This window comes from Sorex fumeus, unplaced genomic scaffold (assembly GCF_029834395.1).
Source record: "Sorex fumeus unplaced genomic scaffold, SorFum_2.1 ptg000017l, whole genome shotgun sequence".
NCBI classification, from domain to species: domain Eukaryota; kingdom Metazoa; phylum Chordata; class Mammalia; order Eulipotyphla; family Soricidae; genus Sorex; species Sorex fumeus.
In genome coordinates, this window is record NW_026606074.1 from 3,228,647 (window position 1) to 3,250,444 (window position 21,798).

Here is a 21,798-nt window from a genome sequence, read left to right on the forward strand (position 1 = left end):
CAAATCAGTGAGAGCAGAAACCTCTCTCAGTAGCCAGGAATGAGAGGGCTCCCTTAATCTCAGGAAGGGCCTCTCATTCACACCTGGCTAGCCAGGGGGGCTGGGGTGACGGGACAGCAGCTAGGACGATCTAACAGAAACTTGAAAAGTAGTAATAGTAGCAGTGTTTATTTTCATGTTAGGAGGATTTGGGGGCAACGCCGAGTGGTGCTTAGGGGTGGCTCCCGGCTCCATCCTCAGGAGTGACCCTGGCCGTGCTGGGGAGGGCATCTGGGTGGGCAGCGTGTCGCGTGAGCACTGCCTTACCCCCTCCTCTCTGTGGCGCCTCCGTGAGTTTCCAAACATCAGTCCCCACAAGAGCTAAAATGGACAAACAACTCACATGTCGACCCACAAAAGAACAAATAAACTAAACCTGATTTAACAGCAATGGAATATCAAGTGGCCATAGAAGGAAAGGCGTTCCGTTATGTTCTGCAACGTGGACCGAACTGGGAACAGTTACGCTGTGTGGAAGAAGCCAGTCTCAGAAGAACAGGTGTAGTTATGTTTGTTTTTTAGTCTTTTTTGGGGTCACACCCGGCGATGCTCAGGGGCTACTCCTGGCTCTACACTCAGGACTTACTCCTGGCAGTGCTTGGGGGATTCTATGGGATGCCAGGGATTGAGCCACCAGGATTGTGTGTGCATGCAAGTCAGATGCCCTCCCCACTGTGCTATCTTTCCGGCCCCAGTCTGGAAATTTTATTCACTGTATCTAGTGCATAATGGACACTCCCAAGAACCTCTTTGTTTTATTTTTTTTTTCTTTTTGGGTCACACCTGGTGATGCACAGGGGTTACTCCTGGCTCTGCACTCAGGAGTCACTCCTGGCGGTGCTCAGGGGACCCTATGGGATGCTGCGAATCGAACCCGGGTCGGCCGCTTGCAAGGCAAACGCCCTACCCGCTGTGCTATCTCTCCAGCCCCAGAACCTCTTTGTTTTAGCAGTCGGCCCCCAAGCCTTGTGCTGTGCCCCCCTCTCCCCAATGACGTGGTTTTCACCTATGGTCCCCTTGGACTATCCTGGGCCGCAGGGTTCCTTGTTGAGAAATGCTGCCTGGCAGGGTAACCAGCATTGATTCAGCTTTTTCCCTTCAGGGGAGCGCCGGGGTGACGCCAGGCATTCCCCAGCTGAGAAGGATCAGATCGTTCTGATGCAGTGACTGAATCTCTCACGACCGCTGGAAACTCATAAAAATGTCTGAGATTGTATCGAAGCTGTTTGAATGTTCAGCAACACTCCCCAGAACAAGACTTCATCAGTCTGTATCTGGTTTCGGGGGGTCACACCCAGAGGTGCTCGGGGGCCCATGTGACGCCAGGGATGAAACCTGCCTGCAAAGCCTGCGCTCCAGCCCTGTGAGTTATCTCCTGTCTGTACACATCTAATATTAGCTGACTTCAGTTTCTCCCAAGGCACTTGCATGCTTGAGGCCGGAGAGATAGTCCAGTGGATAGATGGCTTGCCTTGCATGTGGCCAACCCAGGTTCGAACATTGCTAGGAGGAATTCCTCTGTACCAGGACAGGAGTAACCCCTGACTGTTGCCAGGTGTGGCTCCCAAACAAGCAGATATTTTCATGCCTTAATGCAGCAAGTATAGTGTTGTACGTACTTGTTTGCTTGTTTGATGAGCCCCATTACCTACTACATACAAGGGTCTAAATCTTCGCATTTTTGGACTGTACTGAGTTAGATTCCCACATGGGGAATAATCCCGCGTCAAAGGATGGGAACATTTTTACTCTTGATCTGTATTGACAAATTGCTTTGTAAAAAGATTGTAGCAATTCACACTCCCACCAGCAGTGTATGAAAATATATTTAAATGCAAATTCCAAGCTGTGAGGAGTCTTTTTCTCACATATTTCACTTAAAAAAATGTTTGTTTTTGCGCCACACCCAGGCGGTGCTCAGGGGTTACTTCTGGCTCTGGAATCACTCAGGAATTACTTGTGGTAGTGCTTGGTGGAGGGGCGGTGGGGGATGCCAGAGGTTGAACCTGGGTGATGGGCAGGCAAGGCAAACGCCCTACCTACTGTACTATTGCTCCAGCCCCTTAAAGTTTACGCTAAACAGAAGCTGGCCAGGACTTTTCAAAAAAAAAAAATCATAAATAAAGATCTAATATAGGGCCAGGGAGATAGTACAGTGGATAAGGCACGTGCCTTGGCTGCAGCTGACCCAGGTTTCATCCCCAGGACCTCAGACTGTGCGGATGGAAGGGCGAGAGGGGTCGGCCTAGGGTGGTCCAGCATTGCCAGGAATGACCCCTAAAGTGCAGAGCTGTAAGTAAGCCCTGAGCTGTGAGTGTGGCACCAAACCCAAATTTAAACATTTAAAAACAAAGATCTGATATTTTTTAAGTGGAGCAGATAGGGGTTGGAGCGATAGTAAAGCCGGTAAGGTGTTTGCCTTGCATGCAGCTGGCCTGGGTTCAGTCCCCGGCATTCCATATGGTCCCATGAGCACCGCCAGGAGTGATTCCTGAGTGCAGAGCCAGGAGTAACCCATGAGTATCGCAGGGTGTGACCCAAAAAGTAGCACTGTAGCACAACACTGTAGCACAACACTGTAGCACAAAAAGTAGCACTGCAGCTTGTCCTCCAGTTGTTCATTGATTTGCTCCAGCGGGTACCAGTGACCTCTCCATTGTAAGAATTGTTACTGTTCTTGGCATATTGAATACACCAGCTTGCCAGGCTCTGCCCCGCGGGCGGGATTCTCTCAGTAGCTTGCCCAGCTCTCCTAAAGGGATGGAGGAATCGAACCCGGGTTGGCTGTATGCAAGGCAAACGCCCTACCAGCTGTGCTATCGTTCCAGACCCAAAAAGTTTGAAGAAAAAAACAGCAAACCTTAAAACACATGGAGCAGATAGCTAAAACCAAACACCTCCCCTCCTTAAAAAAAAAAAAAAAGAAAAAAACCAACGAAGCAAAACTAAAGAAACCAGCCCTTAGGCAGAGATACAATATATAAGCTTTAGAGAGCCCCAAGCAGGCCCAACCTTTCTCTCAAGGCACCAGAGCAAGGAGCACAGTTCTGAAGGGACAAATGAACAGCCCGGCTTGGAAGGGGCTGGCCACCGCCGAGAACGTCGGGTGCGGCCGGTGGACCAAACTCGTGTTTCGAGAGAGCGGGGGTCTCTTATTCATTTGGACTTCACTTTGTTCGAAGGCCGAGGGACCTCCAGGGGAGGATCCGGGCGATGGCCCGGTGCAGAGGTGCAGCCAGCCGCGCCCGGCGCTCGGGGCGGGCGCTTATCTGCGGGGCCAGCCCGCAGCCCGCAGCCGCCGCCTCGACGTGGGTGCCAGGCTGGGCGCCGAGATTTCCATTTTCTGTGTGTGTGTGTGTGTGTGTGTGTGTGTGTGTGTGTGTGTGTGTGTGTTGGGGGGGGCGGTGGGGAAAGCGGAGTGCGGCAGCGAGGGGAAGCCTGTGCCCGACGCCCCTCCACTGCCCCGCAGGTATTTGGGGGGCCCGCCCTCCGGACTCCCCGAGGAGAAAGACGCCGCAGGGGGAGTCCGAAAGTCGACCCCGGCCCCCTCCTCTCCCGAGCTCGGTCCCCGGGCTGCCCCGGCGGCTCCCCGGCTGCTCCCCGCTCGGTCCCGGGCGCTCGGGGCCGCAGACGGCTCCCTCCTGCGCCCCCGGGGATGGAGGGGTGGGGGGGCCTCGCGGGCTCCGGCCGCCCCGCCCCCGCGCCCGCCTCCCGCCAATCGGCGCGCGGCCCCGCCCCCCGCGGCGCCCGCGCGCCCCGCCCCCGGCCGGCGCCCGCCAATCGGCGCGCGGCCCCGCCCCCCGCGGCTTCCGGGCGGGCCGGGCCGGGCCGGGGCGGCGGGCGCGGAGGGCGGCGCCGCGGGGCGGGCGCCGATGGGGCGGCGCGGGCGGGCGGCGCGGGCGCGGGGCCGGCCGGGGCGCGGGCGCGCGGGGCCGTGAGGGGCGGGCGGCCCGGGATGGGCCAGCGCGGGCGCGGCGGGCCCGGGGGCTGAGAGAGGAAGGGGCCGAGCCTCGGCGGTGGGTGGAGCGGCGCGGGGGGCGGGCGCGGGGCCGGAGCGCGGCGCAGGCGGCGGCGGCGGCGGCGGCGGCGCGCGCGGCCCGGACCCGGACGAGCGCCCGGAGGGGGCGGACGCGGCGCCGGGCCCCCATGGGCGGGTGTGTGGGCGCCCAGCACGAGTCCTCGGGCAGCCTCAACGAGAACTCGGAGGGCACCGGAGGTAGGTGAGCGCCAGGGGGCGGCGTCGGCCCCCCATTGTTCGCGGCCCGGCCCGGCCACCTGTCCCGGCGGGGGTCCCCGCGCCCCCTTTGTCATCCCGCCGCCACGTCAGCCCCGGCGCCCCGCTTCCGGCCGGCGCGCGGGGGTCGGCGCGCGCGCGGCGCGGCGCGGGGCGGGGCGGGGGGCTGCGGCCCGCGGGCGCCCCGAGTGCCCGTTCGTTGGCGGAGGATGGCGGCGCCGGGGATGCGGGAGCGGCGGGCGGACGCGGGCGCGGGCGCGGGGACCCCCCGCCCGCCCCCCGACGGGCCCCGCCGCCGCCGCCGCCGCCGCCGCGCCCCGCCGCCGGCCTGCGCGGGGGCACCGGGGCCGCCGCCGCCCGCCCGGGCTCCGGATGACAGCTGCCCCGGTGGGTCCCGGCGGGCCGGGCGGGGGCGGGGGTCCCGGCGGGGACTTCCCGGCGGCGGGGGGGGGGGGGGTCGGGGGCCGGGTGCTCCCGCCCCCGCTCCGCCCCCATCCCCGGAGTCCGACGTGGCTTCTGGGCCGCCGTGGGGGAAAGGGCGCGGGGCGGCGCTGCGGGGCCCGCGGGGGGTCGGGGCGGGCCGGCCGGATTCCTGCGCACAAAGGCCCCCCCCGCCCCGGGCCGCTCCCCTCCTCGCCCCCCGCCCCGTCGGGGCAGCGGCGCTGAAGTTGGGGAGCGCGGGACGCACTTGGACTTGGCTGCGGCGCGCGCGCGCGCGCGCGCGGGGCGCGCCGGGGCTCCGGGGTCCGCCGCCACCCCGCGCCCCGCGCGGTTCCCGCCTCTCTGCCCTGGGGGTCACCTTTTGGCGACTCCGTCCTGTAGCTTTGCGTCGAGGCGAGAATGTTTTAGTTAAACAAGAAACAGCTTCTAGGAATAGCAGAGCCCGGGCTTGGTCGCCTTCCAACCTTATGTTCGGTGTCTCCAAATGTGCGGGGCATGTGTGTGCCTCAGCGGAATGGGTGGGGTGGGGGGGACTGCAGGGTTGGCCACTTTTTTCCTTCTCCTCCTCCTCCTCCTCCTCCTCCTTAACGTACCAGCATTTGGAGGCCACTCGGGTTTGCCCTGCCTCGTGAGCTCCATCCGTAACTCTGTTTTAAAGGTTTTCTTCTTTGGATGTTGGGCCACACCCCGGGGTGCTCACGGGGACCGTTGCGGTGCTCGGGGACCGGGATCATTCACGTACTCTTAAGTTTTTGCTAGTGAATTTTCTCGAATCAGTGTGGGACCGCTTCATTAAAACTGGTGGGCATCCTGTATCATTAAGTGCCGGGCAAATAATTCAGCAGTGTGGGAAAGTTGTGTGTGTGTGGGGGGGGGGAGGATACCCATGAAAATTGCTAGTTTACAGCACGTTCCATGTCATAACATTATTACTCGGTGGCACATTACTAAGGGGCTCAGGGACAGGACAAGGAGGCAGATCAGAAAGGCGTGGCTTCAAGTCTTGGCTTCAGGTGATCATTCTGGGTACTGAACTTTATTAGGAGTGTTTGTAGTGTTTCGTTTTTGGTTTTCAGTTTTGGAGGGGGCCTTAGGAAGCCACACCCAGTAGAGCTCAGAGGCTCTTCTGAACTCTGTACTCAGGGGTCACTCCGGGCCTTATTCCTGCAGGGGACCACGTAGCCAGGCAGTGCCAGGGATCCAACCCAGCCTTCTTGTTTTAATAAAATGTTTATTTTCCACACATTTTCAAGTTTTCATAAGCATTTATTTTTCAGTAACGAATGTGAACAATTGATTTAAAGCCCTTTGGCTAGGATGTCTTCAGAGGTGACTGGCATTGACTTTATTTTTTCTTTTTGGGTCACACTCAGCGATGCACAGGGGTTACTCCTGGCTCATGCACTCAGGAATTGCTCCTGGCGGCGCTTGGGGGACCATATGGGATGCTGAGAATCGAACCCGGGTCGGCTGAGTGCAAGGCAAACACCCTACCTACCTGCTATGCTATTGCTCCAGCCCCGGTATTGACTTTTAAAAGCATAAAGTTGAGCGCAATTGATAACTTATTACCAGGGGTGTTAGTTTTCTTTGAGGACTGAGTTCCCAAGACCACAAGGCTGTATACTTCCCAAAGTTCTATAAGAAGGCGGGCGGGAGAGAGAGGACAGCTGGTTGGGCCTTGCTGAGAGCTGACCCAGGTTCTATCCCTGTCAACCCCATAGAGTCCCTCGAGCCCTCCAGGAGGGATCCTTGAATATAACTGGGTGTGGCCCCCAAACTGAAGGAAGGCACGCACACATGTACCGCACATGCACACGCAGCACACACGTGCACGTGGACACATGCCTGCCACCAGCGCTCTCGCTTTTCCTCTGGAGAGGCGTGACCCTGGTGTAGCGGGCAGTTGAAGGCCTGTGTGAGCGAGAAGGATGATTTCCGGAATTTAATTATGGTCGCCTTTATTTCCCATTATTGTCATGATAGCTCAGAGTTAATTGTGGTTAAAGGAATTAGCTCAGATGTTTCAGGTTCACATGTTAAATCGTTCTCACTCTGCATAGCCGCTCTCTGTTGAGGCAGGAGAGATGCTGTTTCCTCACGCCTTTGGTGCAAAGCCTTCACTTCCCAAATGCTCAGTGGTGCTTAGTACTTTCAATCCGCTGCTAACTGGGTTGTGAAAATCCTATCAACATGGAGTAAAATACAGTCTTCAGAGGCTTTTCATGGTAGATTTATACTTTCCAGGGTAGACTTAGTTTCCTTCGGAATATTGGGCAAACATGATTTTAGAATGCCTGAGCATGTTCTGAATACCAGCTAACCTGAGTAAAAAGTTTTTAAAAACATTTTTTTTTGTCTCTTTGAGAGAGTGGACTTGCCTTCCCTCAAATCTAAGTCTCCAGTTTTTGTTTTTGTTTTTTGTTTTTCGGGCCACACCCAGCAATGCTCAGAGGTTCCTCCTGGCTCTGCGCTCAGGAATTCTTCCTGGCGGTGCTCAGGGACCTGTCTGGGACGCCGGGATCCAGCCCAGACTGAGCTCCCCGCCGTAGTCTCTCCAGTCCAAGACGCACACTTGGGGTCACATGCTTCCCTGTGTCTGGGAGGGAGGCTCCACACAGGACGCCCATTTTTTTTTATTTCAGAATATCTTGGGGATGCCATAGTGTTCTCTCAAATCTGCTGTTTATGGGAGCAGATTCACCAACACCTACTTGATGAGACTAGGGGCTTTTCAATAACAACTAACACTTAATCCAGTGTTGATTATGTCCCAGGTACTTGACCGAAGGCGTGCACGGCCTGCCATGTCCTCAACCCCAGCTGGATAATATTTCCCCTTCTTAGGTGAAGAGATTGGGGCTCAGAGAATTGAGTAGCTTTTCAACATCATGTTGCTCTGTAAAGGCAGGACCAGAAGCTTAACCTGGAGCATCCACTATAGGATGCTAGTTTCTTTCTATCTGACTTTGTCTTGTTTGGGGCCTGGTGATGCTGGGGGCTACTTCCAGCCCCGTGCTGGGTGAGCCACTTGGTGCCGGGGATTGCACCAGGAGCTCACATGCGAAGCCTGCGCTCCGCCCGTTGGACTAGCTCTCCTGCCCTAATCACACTTTCTAAACTGGCAAAATGCATGTAAAATTTGCCATTTTGACCACTTCTAACGCTTATGATTCAGCATCATCATATTTACATTGAAGTCATCCAAATATCACTGGGTTAGTTCCTACATCACTGTAAAATTTACATCTTTAAGCAGTGTAGCTGCTCCCCCGCTCCCCAAGGCCTGACTGATAACCACTACTCTCTTTTTGTCCTTATGAATATTCCATTTCCATACATTTTTCTTTTTTTTAATGTAGAAGTACTGCTATTTATTCACCATTGATTAAGCTGATTGAATTGGGCATGAACTCCACTACCAGACATTTTAAGTAAAATTGTACATTGTAATTACTGGTTTTGGCGTATGGAATACACAACGGATAGCCTGCGAGGCTCTGCCGTGCGGGCGGAATACTCTCAGTAGCTTGCCAGGGTTTCCGAGAGGGATAGAGAGGCTTTTGGGGCGACCTCTAATCACCCTTGTAGGTGTTGCCATATTTGAACCCTATCAAATATGGTACGGCAGTGGAGATGTTACTGGCGCCCGCTCGAGCAAATCGACGATTAACGGGAAGTCAAGTGAAGTGATCAAAATTGTACAGTATACTTGTCCTTTTCCTTGTAGTTTATCTCATTTAGTGTAATTTGTTCTAAATTCATTCAGTTGTACCATGCTTCACCTTTTTTATGAGTAATACTTCATTGTATTGTCTATCTATTCTGTGTATATGAATTCACATTTTGTTTATCCAAATAAAAAACATTTGTATTACTTACAGTTTGGGAGCTGTTACAGATTTAAATAATGCAGCTGTGAATGTTGGTGTACAGGTAGCCGAGGCCTTGATTTTGCTGCTTTGGGGTATATACTTGGTGGTAGTTCTGTTTTTCTTTCTGAGAAATTGGTAGACTTTTCCATGGTGGCTATACCATTCGGCATTTCCCAGAAGCAATTTACATTGGTTCTGATTTTTCGATATCTTCCGCAATTATTATTTTTTGTTTTTAAAGTCAGGTCCACTTTAGTGGATGTGAAGGGGTATTTCTTTAAGGTTTTGATTTGCGTTTCCTTAGTGACTTGTATTATTGAGCATCTTTTAATGTGCTTGTTGGACATTTCTTATTTTGGGGGGGGCCATATCTTGTAGTGCTCAGGGCTTACTCCTGACTGCACTCAGGGATCACTCCTGGCGGTGCTCAGGAACCGTTTGGGGTGCCAGGGAATGAACCGAGGTTGGCTGTGTGCCCTGCTTGCTCTCCTGTCTCTCGGGCCCCAAGATGTTGAATTATATTGTTCCCTGAAAACCTATGTAATATAATAAACCATTGTACCTTCAATGAAAGAAATTGTCATGAAAAATTCACAAAGGGCTGAGGAATGGAGAGATCATCTCTGGTCCCATAGAGCTGAATATAGTAGGTGCTTGGTGTTGTACTTTGAATTACTGGAAAATGGGTCTGCTTTTAAAACTGTTAAGTCCTGATTATATTGGAACCAGACCATTCTTACAACTTTGACAAATAATGTGTTTTTATCATAGCTACATCCTTGTGTGGTGTTGGTGGCAATTCTAGCTGTGGTTTGGAAATCAGCGTCTAGAACAAGAGACTTCTCGGATATCCAGCCCCAGAATATACCAAAATCTGGGGGTCAGAGCAAACATGTTCTCAGACACCCGTTAGTCTCCGAACCAGGCCTATGCAGACTACTTGCGTGTCTTCAATGTCCTCATCCGTTACTTCCGCACATTATCTAACGAGGCTATTGATTGACTTTTCTTATGCTTCTGTTCTCTGAGCTGTGCCTATAAATAAGAAAGGAAAAAGAGTTGAGCGTGAAGATTTTGTCTCTTCCTGTTGTCCCTGGTGGGTGAGTCAAAAGTCCTTGGTATTTCTGGGTTGGTGAGCTGGAGGGCTTTGTGAGAGGCTGCATCAAGTTCTCTGTCACTGGGAGAGAAACGGTCAGTCAAAGAGGAGGCATTTACTTGATAGAAAGCAGAAGGTGGCAGCTTTTACTGAATGGTGAGGAGGGGCCCAGAAAGAAAGCAGGCAGAAAGGAAACACGGTGGGCCCCCCCCCGGGGGTCAGCAGCAAGAAATATAGACGGGAATTACAGTGGTGCTCTGGGGGGTCGGCAGGCAGGTTTGAGAACCAGGGTGAGTCCAGGAGAGCGCTGGTGAGATGGTGAGACGGGGACGTGTGGAAAGCCGGGTCCTCTGGGGAGAAGATGGGAGCGTAGGTACCGCACGCAGGGAGGGCGTGCAGCCCCGCCACCCCAGGGACCAGCCGTTGGCTGGGTTGGCCCCACTCTTTGGTTTCTACCAAATAGAGGATGGACACTTTGCAGTCAAGATGATCTTGAACTTTATGTTGGAAAGGCTTTTTTGTTTGTTTGTTTGTTTGTATTTTTGGGTCACACCCAGTGATGCTCAGGGGTTACTCCTGGCTCTGCACTCAGGAATTACTCCTGGCCGTGCTCAGGGGACCTTGTGGAATGCTGGGAATCGAACCTGGGTCGGCCACGTGCAAGGCCAACGCCCTACCCACTGTGTTATTGCTCCAGCCCCAGAAAGGTGATTTTTTGAAATACAAATTTTCTTTTATTGAACCACCGTGAGCTGCACGGTTGCAAAGTTGTTCATCGTTGAGTTTCAGTCTTACGGTGTTCCCACACCCATCCAGAAAGGCCTGTCTTAAAGGAGATCCCCACCATGGATATTGAAGAATGTTGTTTTTCTCTTCATATGTTTGTTTATTTTTGCTTTTTTGGGGTCACACCCGGCGATGCTCAGGGAACCTCCTGGCTCTGCACTCAGGAATGACTCCTGGTGGTGCTTGGGGGACTATATAGGATGCTGGGGATCGAACCTGGGTTGGCCGTGTGCAAAGCAAACGCCCTTCCTGCTGTACTATTGCCCTGGCCCTTCTATTTTGGAATCGAATCACTGGCATTATAACCCAGGGTAGAAGTGTGCAGTGGCTGATTTCGAGTCTTCTGACACCTGCAGTTCACCATTCCCTGAGCCAGTGGTTGAAAACTGCAGGTCTCACGACTAGAACAACAGTGTGGAGGGTAAGGCCCTTGCCTTGCGCACAGCTAACGTAGGTTTGATCCCCGTACTCTGTATGGTCCCCTGAACTCTGCCAGGAATAATTCCTGAGCATAGAGCCAAGGGTAAGCTTGAGCACAGAGCACTGCCAGGTGTGGCCCAAAATCCAAGGGGCTGGCAGGGGCGGGGTTGCGGGAGGACGACAAGAAACCAAACCAAACCACCCTCGTGCTCTAAGCCATCAGATGTAACAGGAATCTTTTTCAAATTTTGCTTTCTTCTGGGAGAACAGAGAATTGACGAATTTAGTTTTTGAGCTAGATTTTCTGACTATAAACGCAAACCTTTGTCAGCACCTTGCTAATAGCATGATTAATGCTAATCACCCGTGATAATGAACTTTTGCCTTTCTCTTCACAAACTGGTTCCCTCTTTAGGCGTTCGGCCAGACACGTCCTTCACTTGTTGCAAGAAAGCAGTAGGTGGATTTGGGTTCAAGCAACATGATGGGATCAATCGGGCGGCGTGATCGATTTGCTGATTTGGTGATTCTCTCATTTTTTTCCTCACTGCGGACCACCTGCTTTATCTTCGTTTGGTGGACCACTGCACCCGAGCCTTCCCGCTGCCCCTCACCATCCTTCCCCAGCTTTCTGCTTCTGCTTCTCGGGCAATTCTAGCCACCAGCAAGTACCTCTTGACTCCTCTAGTTCCAGGACCCTAGGTTGAGACTTTGCTCACGCGCCTGTACTTCGCGATGCATGAGCGTCCCGCAGAGCGATCAGCATGTGTCCCTCTTGCACCGGCCACTTTGACTTGCAGTCAGCAAGAATCACGTTTGGTTTTGAATCTATTCCATGGATCGAGCAGAGAGGTTAAATATTGCTGAGTAGACAGTGGGTGTTACAAGGCCATATTTCTGCATGCTTTTAATGTTTGGAAGTTTCCGTTACAGCTGTTGAAAGTTGCACATCTAAGAAAAAATATTTCCATGTGAAAATTGTTTGGGGGCTGGAGCAATAGTTTATTCTGTAGGGCACTTGCCTTGTATACAGTCATCCTGGATTCAATTCCCGGCATCCCATAGGGTTCCCCCAAGCACCGCCAGGAGTAATTCCTGAGTGCAGAGCCAAAACCAGGTGTGACCCAGAAAGCAAAAAAAAAAAAAAAAAAAAAAGAAAGAAAGAAAGAAAGAAAAAAGAAGGAGAAAAAAAATAGTTTGAGATGAATTTTATTTCGGTGTAAAGTCTTAGTGATGCCCGTTTACTCAAGATCTGCATGAATTAGCGACTTTGGGGATTTACTGATTAAGTTCTTACACTCCCAGGGAACCCTTTGGATAATTTTTTGAGTTTGTTATAATTGGCTCGAGGGGATAAGCAGGATCTGGCAGTTTCTTTGTGTTGGTTCAGATCATTTTCATGCTCGTGGTTTATGTGATTGAGGGTCAAAGAAGCGGAGAAACAAGTATTCCGAGTCATTTAGTTATGAAGCTACTTAATACCAAGCTGTCCCCTTCAGCCTCGAGTAAACACTTCAATTTTTAGGCAAGTAAAGTTATTTCTTCCTGAATCTTTAAAAAAAAAAAAAAGGCCAGCTTTCATTATTTTTAACTCTTAGTTTTAAGTAGAAATAGAATTAAGGTCTGTTTTGGAATATCAGAGTAGCTTATGGTGTGGTAAGAGATCATACATTTAAATAATTAGGCACAGTTTTAAAAGAATGACAGTGAAAGATGTATTATGGGACCAGCTAAATTTGAGTAGCGGGGAGTAGGGTTGAAAGCTTCAGGGAAGAAGAGTGGAAAAAGAATTTGGTCCGTAAAGAGGAGTAGATCAAAGCCCAAAGGACTATCTGTGGGTAGGGAAATTGCATGTCTAGAAGTCGGAAAATGCGTGGCATTTTGGCCAGCCCAAAGAAGCTAGTGGAGGGGCTGAGATGTGAAGTTAAGTTTCAGGTATGTTATTAGATTTCAGGCAACATAATTGTCCTAATTGGGCCAGCTTGTGAGACGGTTGTCTTGTAAGTGGTAACCAGTTAATTAGTTTAAATTATTTTTGCTTTTTGCATGTCTAGTAGTTAAGCAGATTACTGCTTTCTAGGTTACTTTATCCAAAATTTGATATATCAGGTAATTACCATCTTGAACAGATTTACAATTTTATAATTTTTTTAGGGGGGGTGGGCATTTGGGGTCACAGGGGGAAGTGGGCCACGCCTACTCCTGACTCTGTGCTTGGGGATCACTCCTGACAGCAAGGCTCAGGGGTGTGTGCAGTGTGCACCCCAGGGGTGGCTGCGCGCACGGCTGGTACCTTCGCCCTGTGCGATGTCTCTAGCCCTGAGAACTCTTCCTAAAGGCATCTAGACTGAGATTCCGCAGGCCTCAACTGAGTGCCTTTCACTTGTAAGAGAACGAGAGCATGGGTTAGGCTCTCTTTAGCAAGTGTAGAGGGAGTCGCTGTTTTCAAGGCCTCACGGTTTACAAGCCTGTTAACACAGGCTTCCACTCAGAAAACACTCCAGCTCCACGCCCTCCTGGAGAGGACCCCCTTTGTGAGCTATTTTTTAAAATGTTTTGACTAACAGTTTTCAGCCATACCGTTTTTTGTTTCAGGGGCCGCACCTGGATCAGTCCTGGAAGTGCTCAGGGGACTGTGTCTACACAGTGCCCGAGTTTGAATTCGGGTCAGCCTCATACAAGGCAAGCACCCTGCCCGGCGGCGCTTGCTCTTGGACCCCCAGAGTATTCTTTTCCGTTTGTTTTTGAGCCACACCTGGGAGTGCTCAGGGCTTGCTCTTGGCTCTGTAAGGAACACTTCTGGCAGGCTCGGGGGACCCTATGGGATGCTGGAGGTTGAACCCGGGTCAGTTGCATGCGTGGCAGGTGCCTTACGAACAGTACTATCTCTGGGACCCAACTCTTGTTTTTTAATCTGGTGAGAACGCTTTAAGATTCACACTCAGACTGGAGCGATAGTACAGAGGGGAGGGCGTTTGCCTTGCATGCAGCTGACTGGGTCTGATCCCTGGCATCCCATAGGGTCCCCTGAGCACCGCCAGGACCAATTCCTGAGTGCAGAGCCAGGAGTAACCCCCGAGCATCGCCACGTGTGTCCCTAAAACAAACCAAAACCAAAAAAAAAAAAAAAAAAAAGAAAGGTTTCCTGTCAGAAACTTTGAAGTATGCATTACCCTGTTTTTGTACTTGTTCCCTTGCTGGGCACTTTATATACACAGAGGTTACTCTTCTGAAAGCTTGTGCCCTTTGATCGAGGCCGCTTCTGTTTAGGGACATTCCTCCGCCATGGTTATTTTGTATACTGCTTATCTTTTTAGACTGTAACTGGTGCAAGACCTGGGACAGAGACTTTCTTTCTTTGGGAATTCATCCAACTCAGTGACAGTCGTGTGAAACATTTCTTTGACTTTCTAATGGCAGTGGAGGAGAAAGTAATATTCCCGTACTAGGAACTTCCTTTCCTTTTAGAATAAGAACTTTATTAAATAGGATCCTAGACTAGTGAAAACGCCCTAGAGGTCGGTGCCTTTGAGTTCTGCCTCAACATCTGATCAGTAGCTGTGATCTTAATAAGTCACTGGCTTCCTGGTTTATTTTCTCAGTTACAAACTGAGTATTTAAATGAGGCCAGTAGGGACGGGAGAGGCAGTCCAGCCGGTAGGCCGATTCGGGTTTAACCGCCAACATCCCATATCCCTGAGCACTGCCAGCAATGATCCCTGGGTGCAGCGTCAGGAGTCCTGAGCATCACTGGGTGTGGCAGGAAAAAAAAAGTATTTCTGTCTTCTGGCCCATATCCAGAGGTGCTGAGCCCAGATGCACTCACCCCATCTGGAAGTGGCTCCTGGCGGTCCTGGGAGAGGCCCTGCGCCGTGGGGACCGAGCCTGGACTGAGACAGACCTTTCATTGCACGCTAACTTCATCCCCAGTGTTGGGTTTCCTTTGATCTCGACCGTCCAGTGAACAAAGTCCTGCTGCACTAAAAATGAACAGGAAACAGGTAGAGCACCTGGCCCGGTGGGTGCCAAGGCACCGAGGTTCGATTTTGTTTCTGCATGACCCCAGCACTGCCCCGTGACCCTCTTCGTTGATAGTGAATTCTGTCAACAGACAAACACTGTCCTCCTGTTGTTCATCGATTTGCTCTAGCGGGCCCAGTAACGTCTCTATTTTTTTTGAGACTTGTTGTTACTGTGTTTGGCATATTGAATACGTCACGGGTAGCTTGCCAGGCTTTGTCATGTGGGTGGGATACTCTCGGTAGCTTGCCGGGCTCTCCGAGAGGGGCGGAGGAATCAAACCTGGCTCAACCAGGCTGGCTGCGCGCAAGGCAAAAACGCCCTACCACTGTGTTGTCACTCCAGCCCCTTATAGTGAATACTACCAAAGTGATTGAGTCTCAGAAAGTTCCCTAGCAGATTTTTGTTTGTTTTCTGGGGGGAGTGGTGAGGAGACACATACAAGTGTTCTACCACTGAGTTACTTTCCTAGCCCAGGAGGCTTTTTTCAAAGAAGTACCTGACTTTGGTTTTGAGCTGCAGGGACTGCTGCAATCCGGGTTGCTTTCTGGTGGTGCCCGGGCACGCTGCGGTGCCAGGTTGAATCCCAGCCTCTGCACTCCAGCCTCTGAAGCCATCTCTGTGGCCCCAGGAGTTTGTAAGTATGTCACTGTCACTGTCACTGTCCTCCCATTGTTCATCGATTTGCTCGAGCGGGCCCAGTAACGTCTCCATTGGAGACTTTGTTGTTACTGTGTCTGGCATATCGAATACGTCACGGGGAGCTTGCCAGGCTTTGTGCCATGCGGGCGAGATACTCTCGGTAGCTTGCCAGGCTCTCCGAGAGGGGCGGAGGAATCGAACTCGGGTCGGCCATGTTGGCTGCGTGCAAGGCAAACGCCCTACCGCTGTGCTATCGCTCCAGCCCAGTAAGTATGTACTTACTTTTTTTCTTTTTTACCTTTTGGGACACACCCAGCTGTGCTCAGGACTTACTCCGGGCTCTGTGCTCAGGGATCACTCCTAGGAATGCGTGGAGGACCTTCCAGGGTGCCCAGGATTGAACCCTGGTCAGCTGCATGGAAGGCAAGTGGTAGCTCTACCGCTGTCTCTCCAACAGGAGTTTCCCTGTAAGGTGACTCATGAGCACTGTCAGCCACACGCAGGCACTGACATCCCATGCGGGACTGTGGCATGTTTCCACTGAGCACTGTTCGGTCAGTTGTGGTTCTTTTGCTTTTTCCTCTTCCCCTCTGCCCGTGCTAAGCTTGTCTCTCTGTTGATCGGGGTTGCCCGCCTGATTCTGGGGTGCTCACATGTTAGGTATGAGCCCCCCCCCCCCCGCCCCCCAGGTCTTGCACCCTGCAGCTGTGGTACTTGACCTTGTGTTGGTTGCAGTCCGGGCCTGCACACTTCAGATGCAGGTCTGGACCCCCGGGGCGGGGGATCAGATGCACTCAGGGCTTCACGCTCTGACGCTTGCAGGCCAGGCCTTCCACGGCCAGGCTGTCCCCCGGCCCCATTCAGTGACTTAGGATGCTCAGAGCAGATCGTGAGTACACCTCCGACCATGCTCTCCGGACCCCCGGGGAGGTCCAGGTATTGTGTGAATGTGCTCCCCGTTATAGTGTGCATGCCTGGAAAAGTACTTACCTGGGTCCCAGTGCCCCCTGCAGAGCAGTGAGGTCCTAATCAGTGACAGTTTGTATATGTGTAGAGACGGCAAAAGCGGTTCCATGCCGAGGCCCCCACAATTTGACCTGTGGTCTGACTCACGTGCTAGTGATGAGCTTTATAGGGAAACTCAGCATCCAGGGGCTGGGAGCCAGTACAGCAGGGAGGCATTTACCCTGCGCGCAGCCGACCTGGGTTCTATCCCCAGCATCCCGTATGGTCCCCTGAGCTCGCCAGGAGTAAGCCCCGAGCATCGCCAGGTGTAGCCCCCAAACAAAAACAACAAGAAGTGAAACCTTTGATGTGAGGTTCTGTCTGGTCACTTGAAAATGTTGAAAATACCTATCCGGGTTGGAGAGAGAATACAGGGCTTAGGGCATTTGCCGTGGGTGTGTCTCCATCCCTGGCATGGCTTGGAGCGCCGAGCAGCTAGCCTCAATGCATGTGGTTGGCAGCTCCCTCCCTCAAAAGCACATTGCATAAAATAATTGAAATTATGTCTCTGGTGCTCTGACGCCAGTGTTGGTTTTTAGAGTTTTTTTTTCCCTTTCTGGGTCACACCTGGCGATGCACAGGGGTTACTCCTGGCTCTACGCTCAGGAATTACCCCTGATGGTGCTCAGGGGACCATATGGGATGCTCGAACCTGGGTTGGCCATGTGCAAGGCAAACGCCCTATCCGCTGTGCTATTGCTCCAGCCCCCAGTGTTGGTTTTTAGGTGTTTTTTTTTTTTCTTTTTGGGTCACACCTGGCGATGCACAGGGGTTACTCCTAGCTCTGCACTCAGGAATTACTCCTGGCGGTGCTCAGGGGACCATATGGGATGCTGGGAATCGAACCCGGGTCAGCCGCATGCAAGGCAAATGCCCTACCCGCTGTGCTGTTGCTCCAGCCCCACCCTGACGGCAGTGTCCTGGCTGGAGCACCGACCGGCCAGAGCACAGTACATGCTTTGCGTGCAGGAGGTGCAAGTTTGATCCCCAGCACCGCAGAGCATGGCCCCAAACCAGAAAATCAACTGTGGCTACATCAGAGGGAGAATATTTAACACCATTTCAATCAATTTTCATGATAAGGAGACGCTGTTGGGCATTTAGAGCTGCCGAGATGGAAAGAAGAGTGTTTAGACAGAAGTCTGTAAAAGCTGGAGGACTAAATGCTTCTCCCACTCAGCGAGGCAAGCTTCAAGGGCACACACAGGAAAGAGAAGCTGTTAGAACTCGTGGGGGCCCGGCGAGGCGCCGCTGGCCCCGTCCGGCCGGGTCTGGTTCTGGACGCGGACTCCGGTTCACTCTCCTCTCGCCTGTGTTTGCTGGGAATGTAACAAGCGGGAACTGAGTCTTCGGGTGACCTTGCGGCCTCGTGACCCTCGAGGTGATGATACTTCATTGCTGAAGACGTGGGCTTCGCGCTGCAGCCCGTTGGCCGTTGGACACTTTGCCTGGATGGAGCGTGTTTCACCACCGGAGGCTCAGACAGGAAGTGCTTCACAGAGGGGAGCTGCTGAGTGGACGCGTTTTGTGTTGGAAAGGCTTGAGTGAAGCCTGGGCAGGAGGCCAGGGGAGGAGGCGATGGGCGTGAGGAGGTGATGCAGTGAAGCCCGTGTGTGAAAGCAGAACAGGTGGAGGCGGAGGCCGTGGGAAGTGCTTGTTTCCACCGCATAACACACCCGCTTCGCCCCAGCTTGGGGCCTTTGCCTAATTCCCATGTGCTTGCAGTGCAGATATCCGCTGGGCCGTGTGATACATTCCGGTTCTTAAAAAATAGCACGCCCTTCCCCATGTTTAATTTTTTTTTTCAGTTGCTTTTAGAGACCGTTGTTTACTTAGCTCCTGACCTGCCCCATAGTACTGTGACCCTTGTTGGGTTGTCCGCTGTGGCTTTGGCGAGTTCTTGATGTCAGCAGAGATTCTTGGAAACGGTACATTTCAGTGGAACCACAGTCAGCTGTTTTCCCACAGACCAGTCGCTGTAAGCAAGAGTTAAATTCTTAGGGCACGAAGACCCCAAAGACTTCTAATAATGAACCCATCCTTTACATCTCTTCGCTTATTTTCCAATCCACTTAGTTGAGTTCAGAATGCCCAGAGGCTGGCACCTATCCTGGCACTTGGCACCCAGGGCAGGAAGACCCTCCCATCCCACGCTTGGGACACAGCGGGACACCCATCACACGCTGGCCCCAACGGGACAGTTCAGATGTGCCCTGAGCCTTGGGGGCACATCTTTGGGCCCGGGGAAGAACGCCAAGTCCCGGGAGGCGGTCCAGATGACAGGGGGAGAACGGGCAGATTCCATCCAGTAGGTAGAGACGCTGCTTTTCATCAGCATTAATCACCGAGTGACATTTGTGTACCTGCTGTATCGTAGTAGAGTTACAGATTGGGGCTCATTGAACAGTTAGAGGCCAATTGCAGAATAACCAAGTGACGCGTTTGTGACTACTCTGTCATTGGGAGAGTGAAAGGTTTACTTCATGGCATTTAATTATCTCATTTTGTTTGGGGTGAAATTATTTTCTTACTAGTTTCTCAGCTGGACAAAAGCCCATTATCTCCAGAGACTCCCCTCATTAACTCTGAAATAGGCATTTGTCCGTTTCATGAAAGGATGCAGTGATCTGATTTGCTCACTGACGCCTCCCTCCTTCCCCTTGTCATCCTCCAAACCCAGTGGGCCTGGTGGCGATTGGGATTGCTGGGCCTGGGAACAGAGGGTTAATTCACCCCGTCCGTGGAACTATGTTAGGCGACCCTCTAGTTCATTCTGTGCTTATTATATTGAATGAAGGGGGAAAAAATTCAAGTTTATAGAGTACGAGCACGGGGAATTGAAGACATTCTCTAAGGATTCTGTGGCTCTGTGGGAGTGGGAAGGGGCTCAGCTGGGGGAGACTGCCCGTGTGCGTGGCTTGGGCTTCTCTCCCTGCTGCCATATGGCCCCCCACAATGTTGCGTGAGCCTTCGTGCCCCCTCATCAAAGAAGAGGTCTTTGAAATGAGGATTTTTGTCTTCCCAAATTAACACTTTAGGATTTTGGAGAAAGGAAGAGTTTGGGAGTCATTTGTAGCATAGAATTGGTCTTTTTTTTTTTTTTTGCTTGTTTTTGGGCCACAGCCGGTGATGCGCAGGGGTTCCTCCTGGCTCTGCACTTAGGAATCACTCCTGGTGGTGCTGGGGGAGGGGGCGGACCGTATGGGGTGCCGGGGATTGAACCCAGGTCTGCTGCATGTAAGGCAAGCCCCCTGCCTGTACTATCTGTTCTCTGGAGCTGATCTTTGAAGTACTTTGCTTAAGACTAATTTCACTTTGGTGCTCAGAATATCCATATTCCGTTTATTTGGGGGAGGGCACTCCTTGTGCTGAGGACTTACTCCTGGTTCTGTGCTCAGGTATCACTCCTGGCAGGCTCAGGGGACCATGTGGGCTACCAGGGGTAGAATCTGGATTAACTTCGTGCAAGACAAATGAGCACCCCCAACCCCCAACCCCCCCCGCCACACACACACACACACTATACTAGCCAGCTGCATGCTGGGGATTTGAACCAGGGTTGCAACTGCCACAGCACCTCATCTCCTGTTCTTTTTTTTTTTCTGCTTTTTGGGTCACACCCGGCGAGGTACAGGGGTTACTCCTGGCTCTGCACTCCCGAGTTACTCCTGGCAGTGCTCGGGGAACCATATGGGATGTTGGGAATCGAACCCAGGTTGGCCGCGTGCAAGGCAAATGCCCTACCTGCTGTGCTATCGCTCCAGCCCCCTCATCTCCTGTTCTTAAATCACATTCCTCCATAGAAAAATCCATAAAGCATTATGTTTTGGAGGAAAATTCCTTCTTCAGTTGTGTAAAGATAACTTGGAAACGTGTATGATTTAGTTGCACAACTTCTGAGATATTTAGTTATGCAAATGTATTTCATGCATTCTGGTCCTGTTTTTTTACTTCTTAAGATCTCTCTGCCTGACTGTGCTATTTGCACAATAAACAGAAGTTGAGTATACCTGACATCCTGGAGCTTGTATGTAAATATCTCCGTGGGGGCCCGTGCCGTGGAATTATCGGGCCCACAGTAAGTTTTTGCTGCCAGGCCCGGGGATAGCTCAGTGGCTGAGATGGGGACTTTCTTCCTGCTTGATTCCCGGGGCGGGTGCTGCCACGCTCACCGAGTGTGTCTGCTGGACCCCGCTAACGCAGTGTGACCCCGACAAGCACCGTGGCCAAGTGTATTACTGCACAGCAGAGGAAGGGGGTGGCTGGGACCTATGTGACTGTAGTGGCTGTCACGAAAGTAATAGCTTTTCCGCCATTCATGGTTCACTGTGATTGTGACATGCTGCCTTGCCATTTGAGTTTTTAAATAAGCTCCGGGTGTTGGTCGGAGGACCCAGTGACTCTAAGGAAGGCAGGCGTCGGTAGCACCATTTAATCGAGGAAATGCTGTTTGAATAAGGAATTAAGATAGTACCCTAAACTGTAAGCCCGACCCCCAGGTTCATCTTCTCTTCCCAGATGGCGAGGGTTTGGGTTGCCTTTTTCTTTCTTTGGGGCAGGGTGTGTGTGTGTGTGTGTGTGTGTGTATGCGTGTGTGTGTGTGTTCATTCCTTCCCAGTAGTAAATTGTGTGTGCGTGTGTGTGCATGTGTGCATTCGTTCCTTCCCGGCAGTAAGTTTGTGTGTGTGTGTGTGTGTGGTGGGTGTGTTCATTCCTTCCCAGTAGTAAATAGTGTGTGTGTGTTCTTCCTTCCCGGTGTGCATGTGTGCATTTGTTCCTTCCCAGCAGTGAATTGTGTGTGTGTGTGTGTGTGTGTGTGTGTGTGTGTGTATGTGTTCGTTCCCTTCCCGGCAGTAAATAATTGAGTTGCGGTTAATGGAACGTGGCTCGTAGGGACTCTTGTTAGCTGTGGAAAGGCAATGGCAGCAGTCAGGGATGGGGCAGGGAATTATCTTAGATCTTAATCAACACTTTAGGTTGCATTTCGCAGGATTGAAATTTTGAACAGAAACACAAGCCACCTAACTGGATCCAGCACCACGAAGGTGGCCATTTGCTTCTCTTCTTGTGCTCTCGACTCGCTGGTCTTCTCCCCTCTCCGTTGGCCGTCCCTGGTGCTGCGGTTGTGATACACCATTGTTGGGTCCTCGTGGGGGGGGGGGGGTGGGATGGGGAGGGAGTCACTGAGGTGTTCATACAGGCGTGTGGAAAGTTGGCCACAGTGCTAGCATACAGCTGAC

The 21,798-nt window shown here is 52.2% G+C and overlaps 1 protein-coding gene across 1 annotated transcript in view; it reads left to right on the forward strand.

The window, feature by feature from the left end:
* Positions 1-4,083: 4,083 nt before the first annotated feature.
* UBTD2 (ubiquitin domain containing 2) overlaps positions 4,084-21,798 on the forward strand; it is a 41,566-nt gene continuing 23,851 nt past the window's right edge. Inside the window, exon 1 of the mRNA XM_056112314.1 lies at positions 4,084-4,255. Within this exon, the coding sequence (XP_055968289.1) occupies positions 4,186-4,255 (70 nt within the window). The 5' untranslated portion in view covers positions 4,084-4,185. The remainder of the gene's footprint in view (positions 4,256-21,798) is intronic.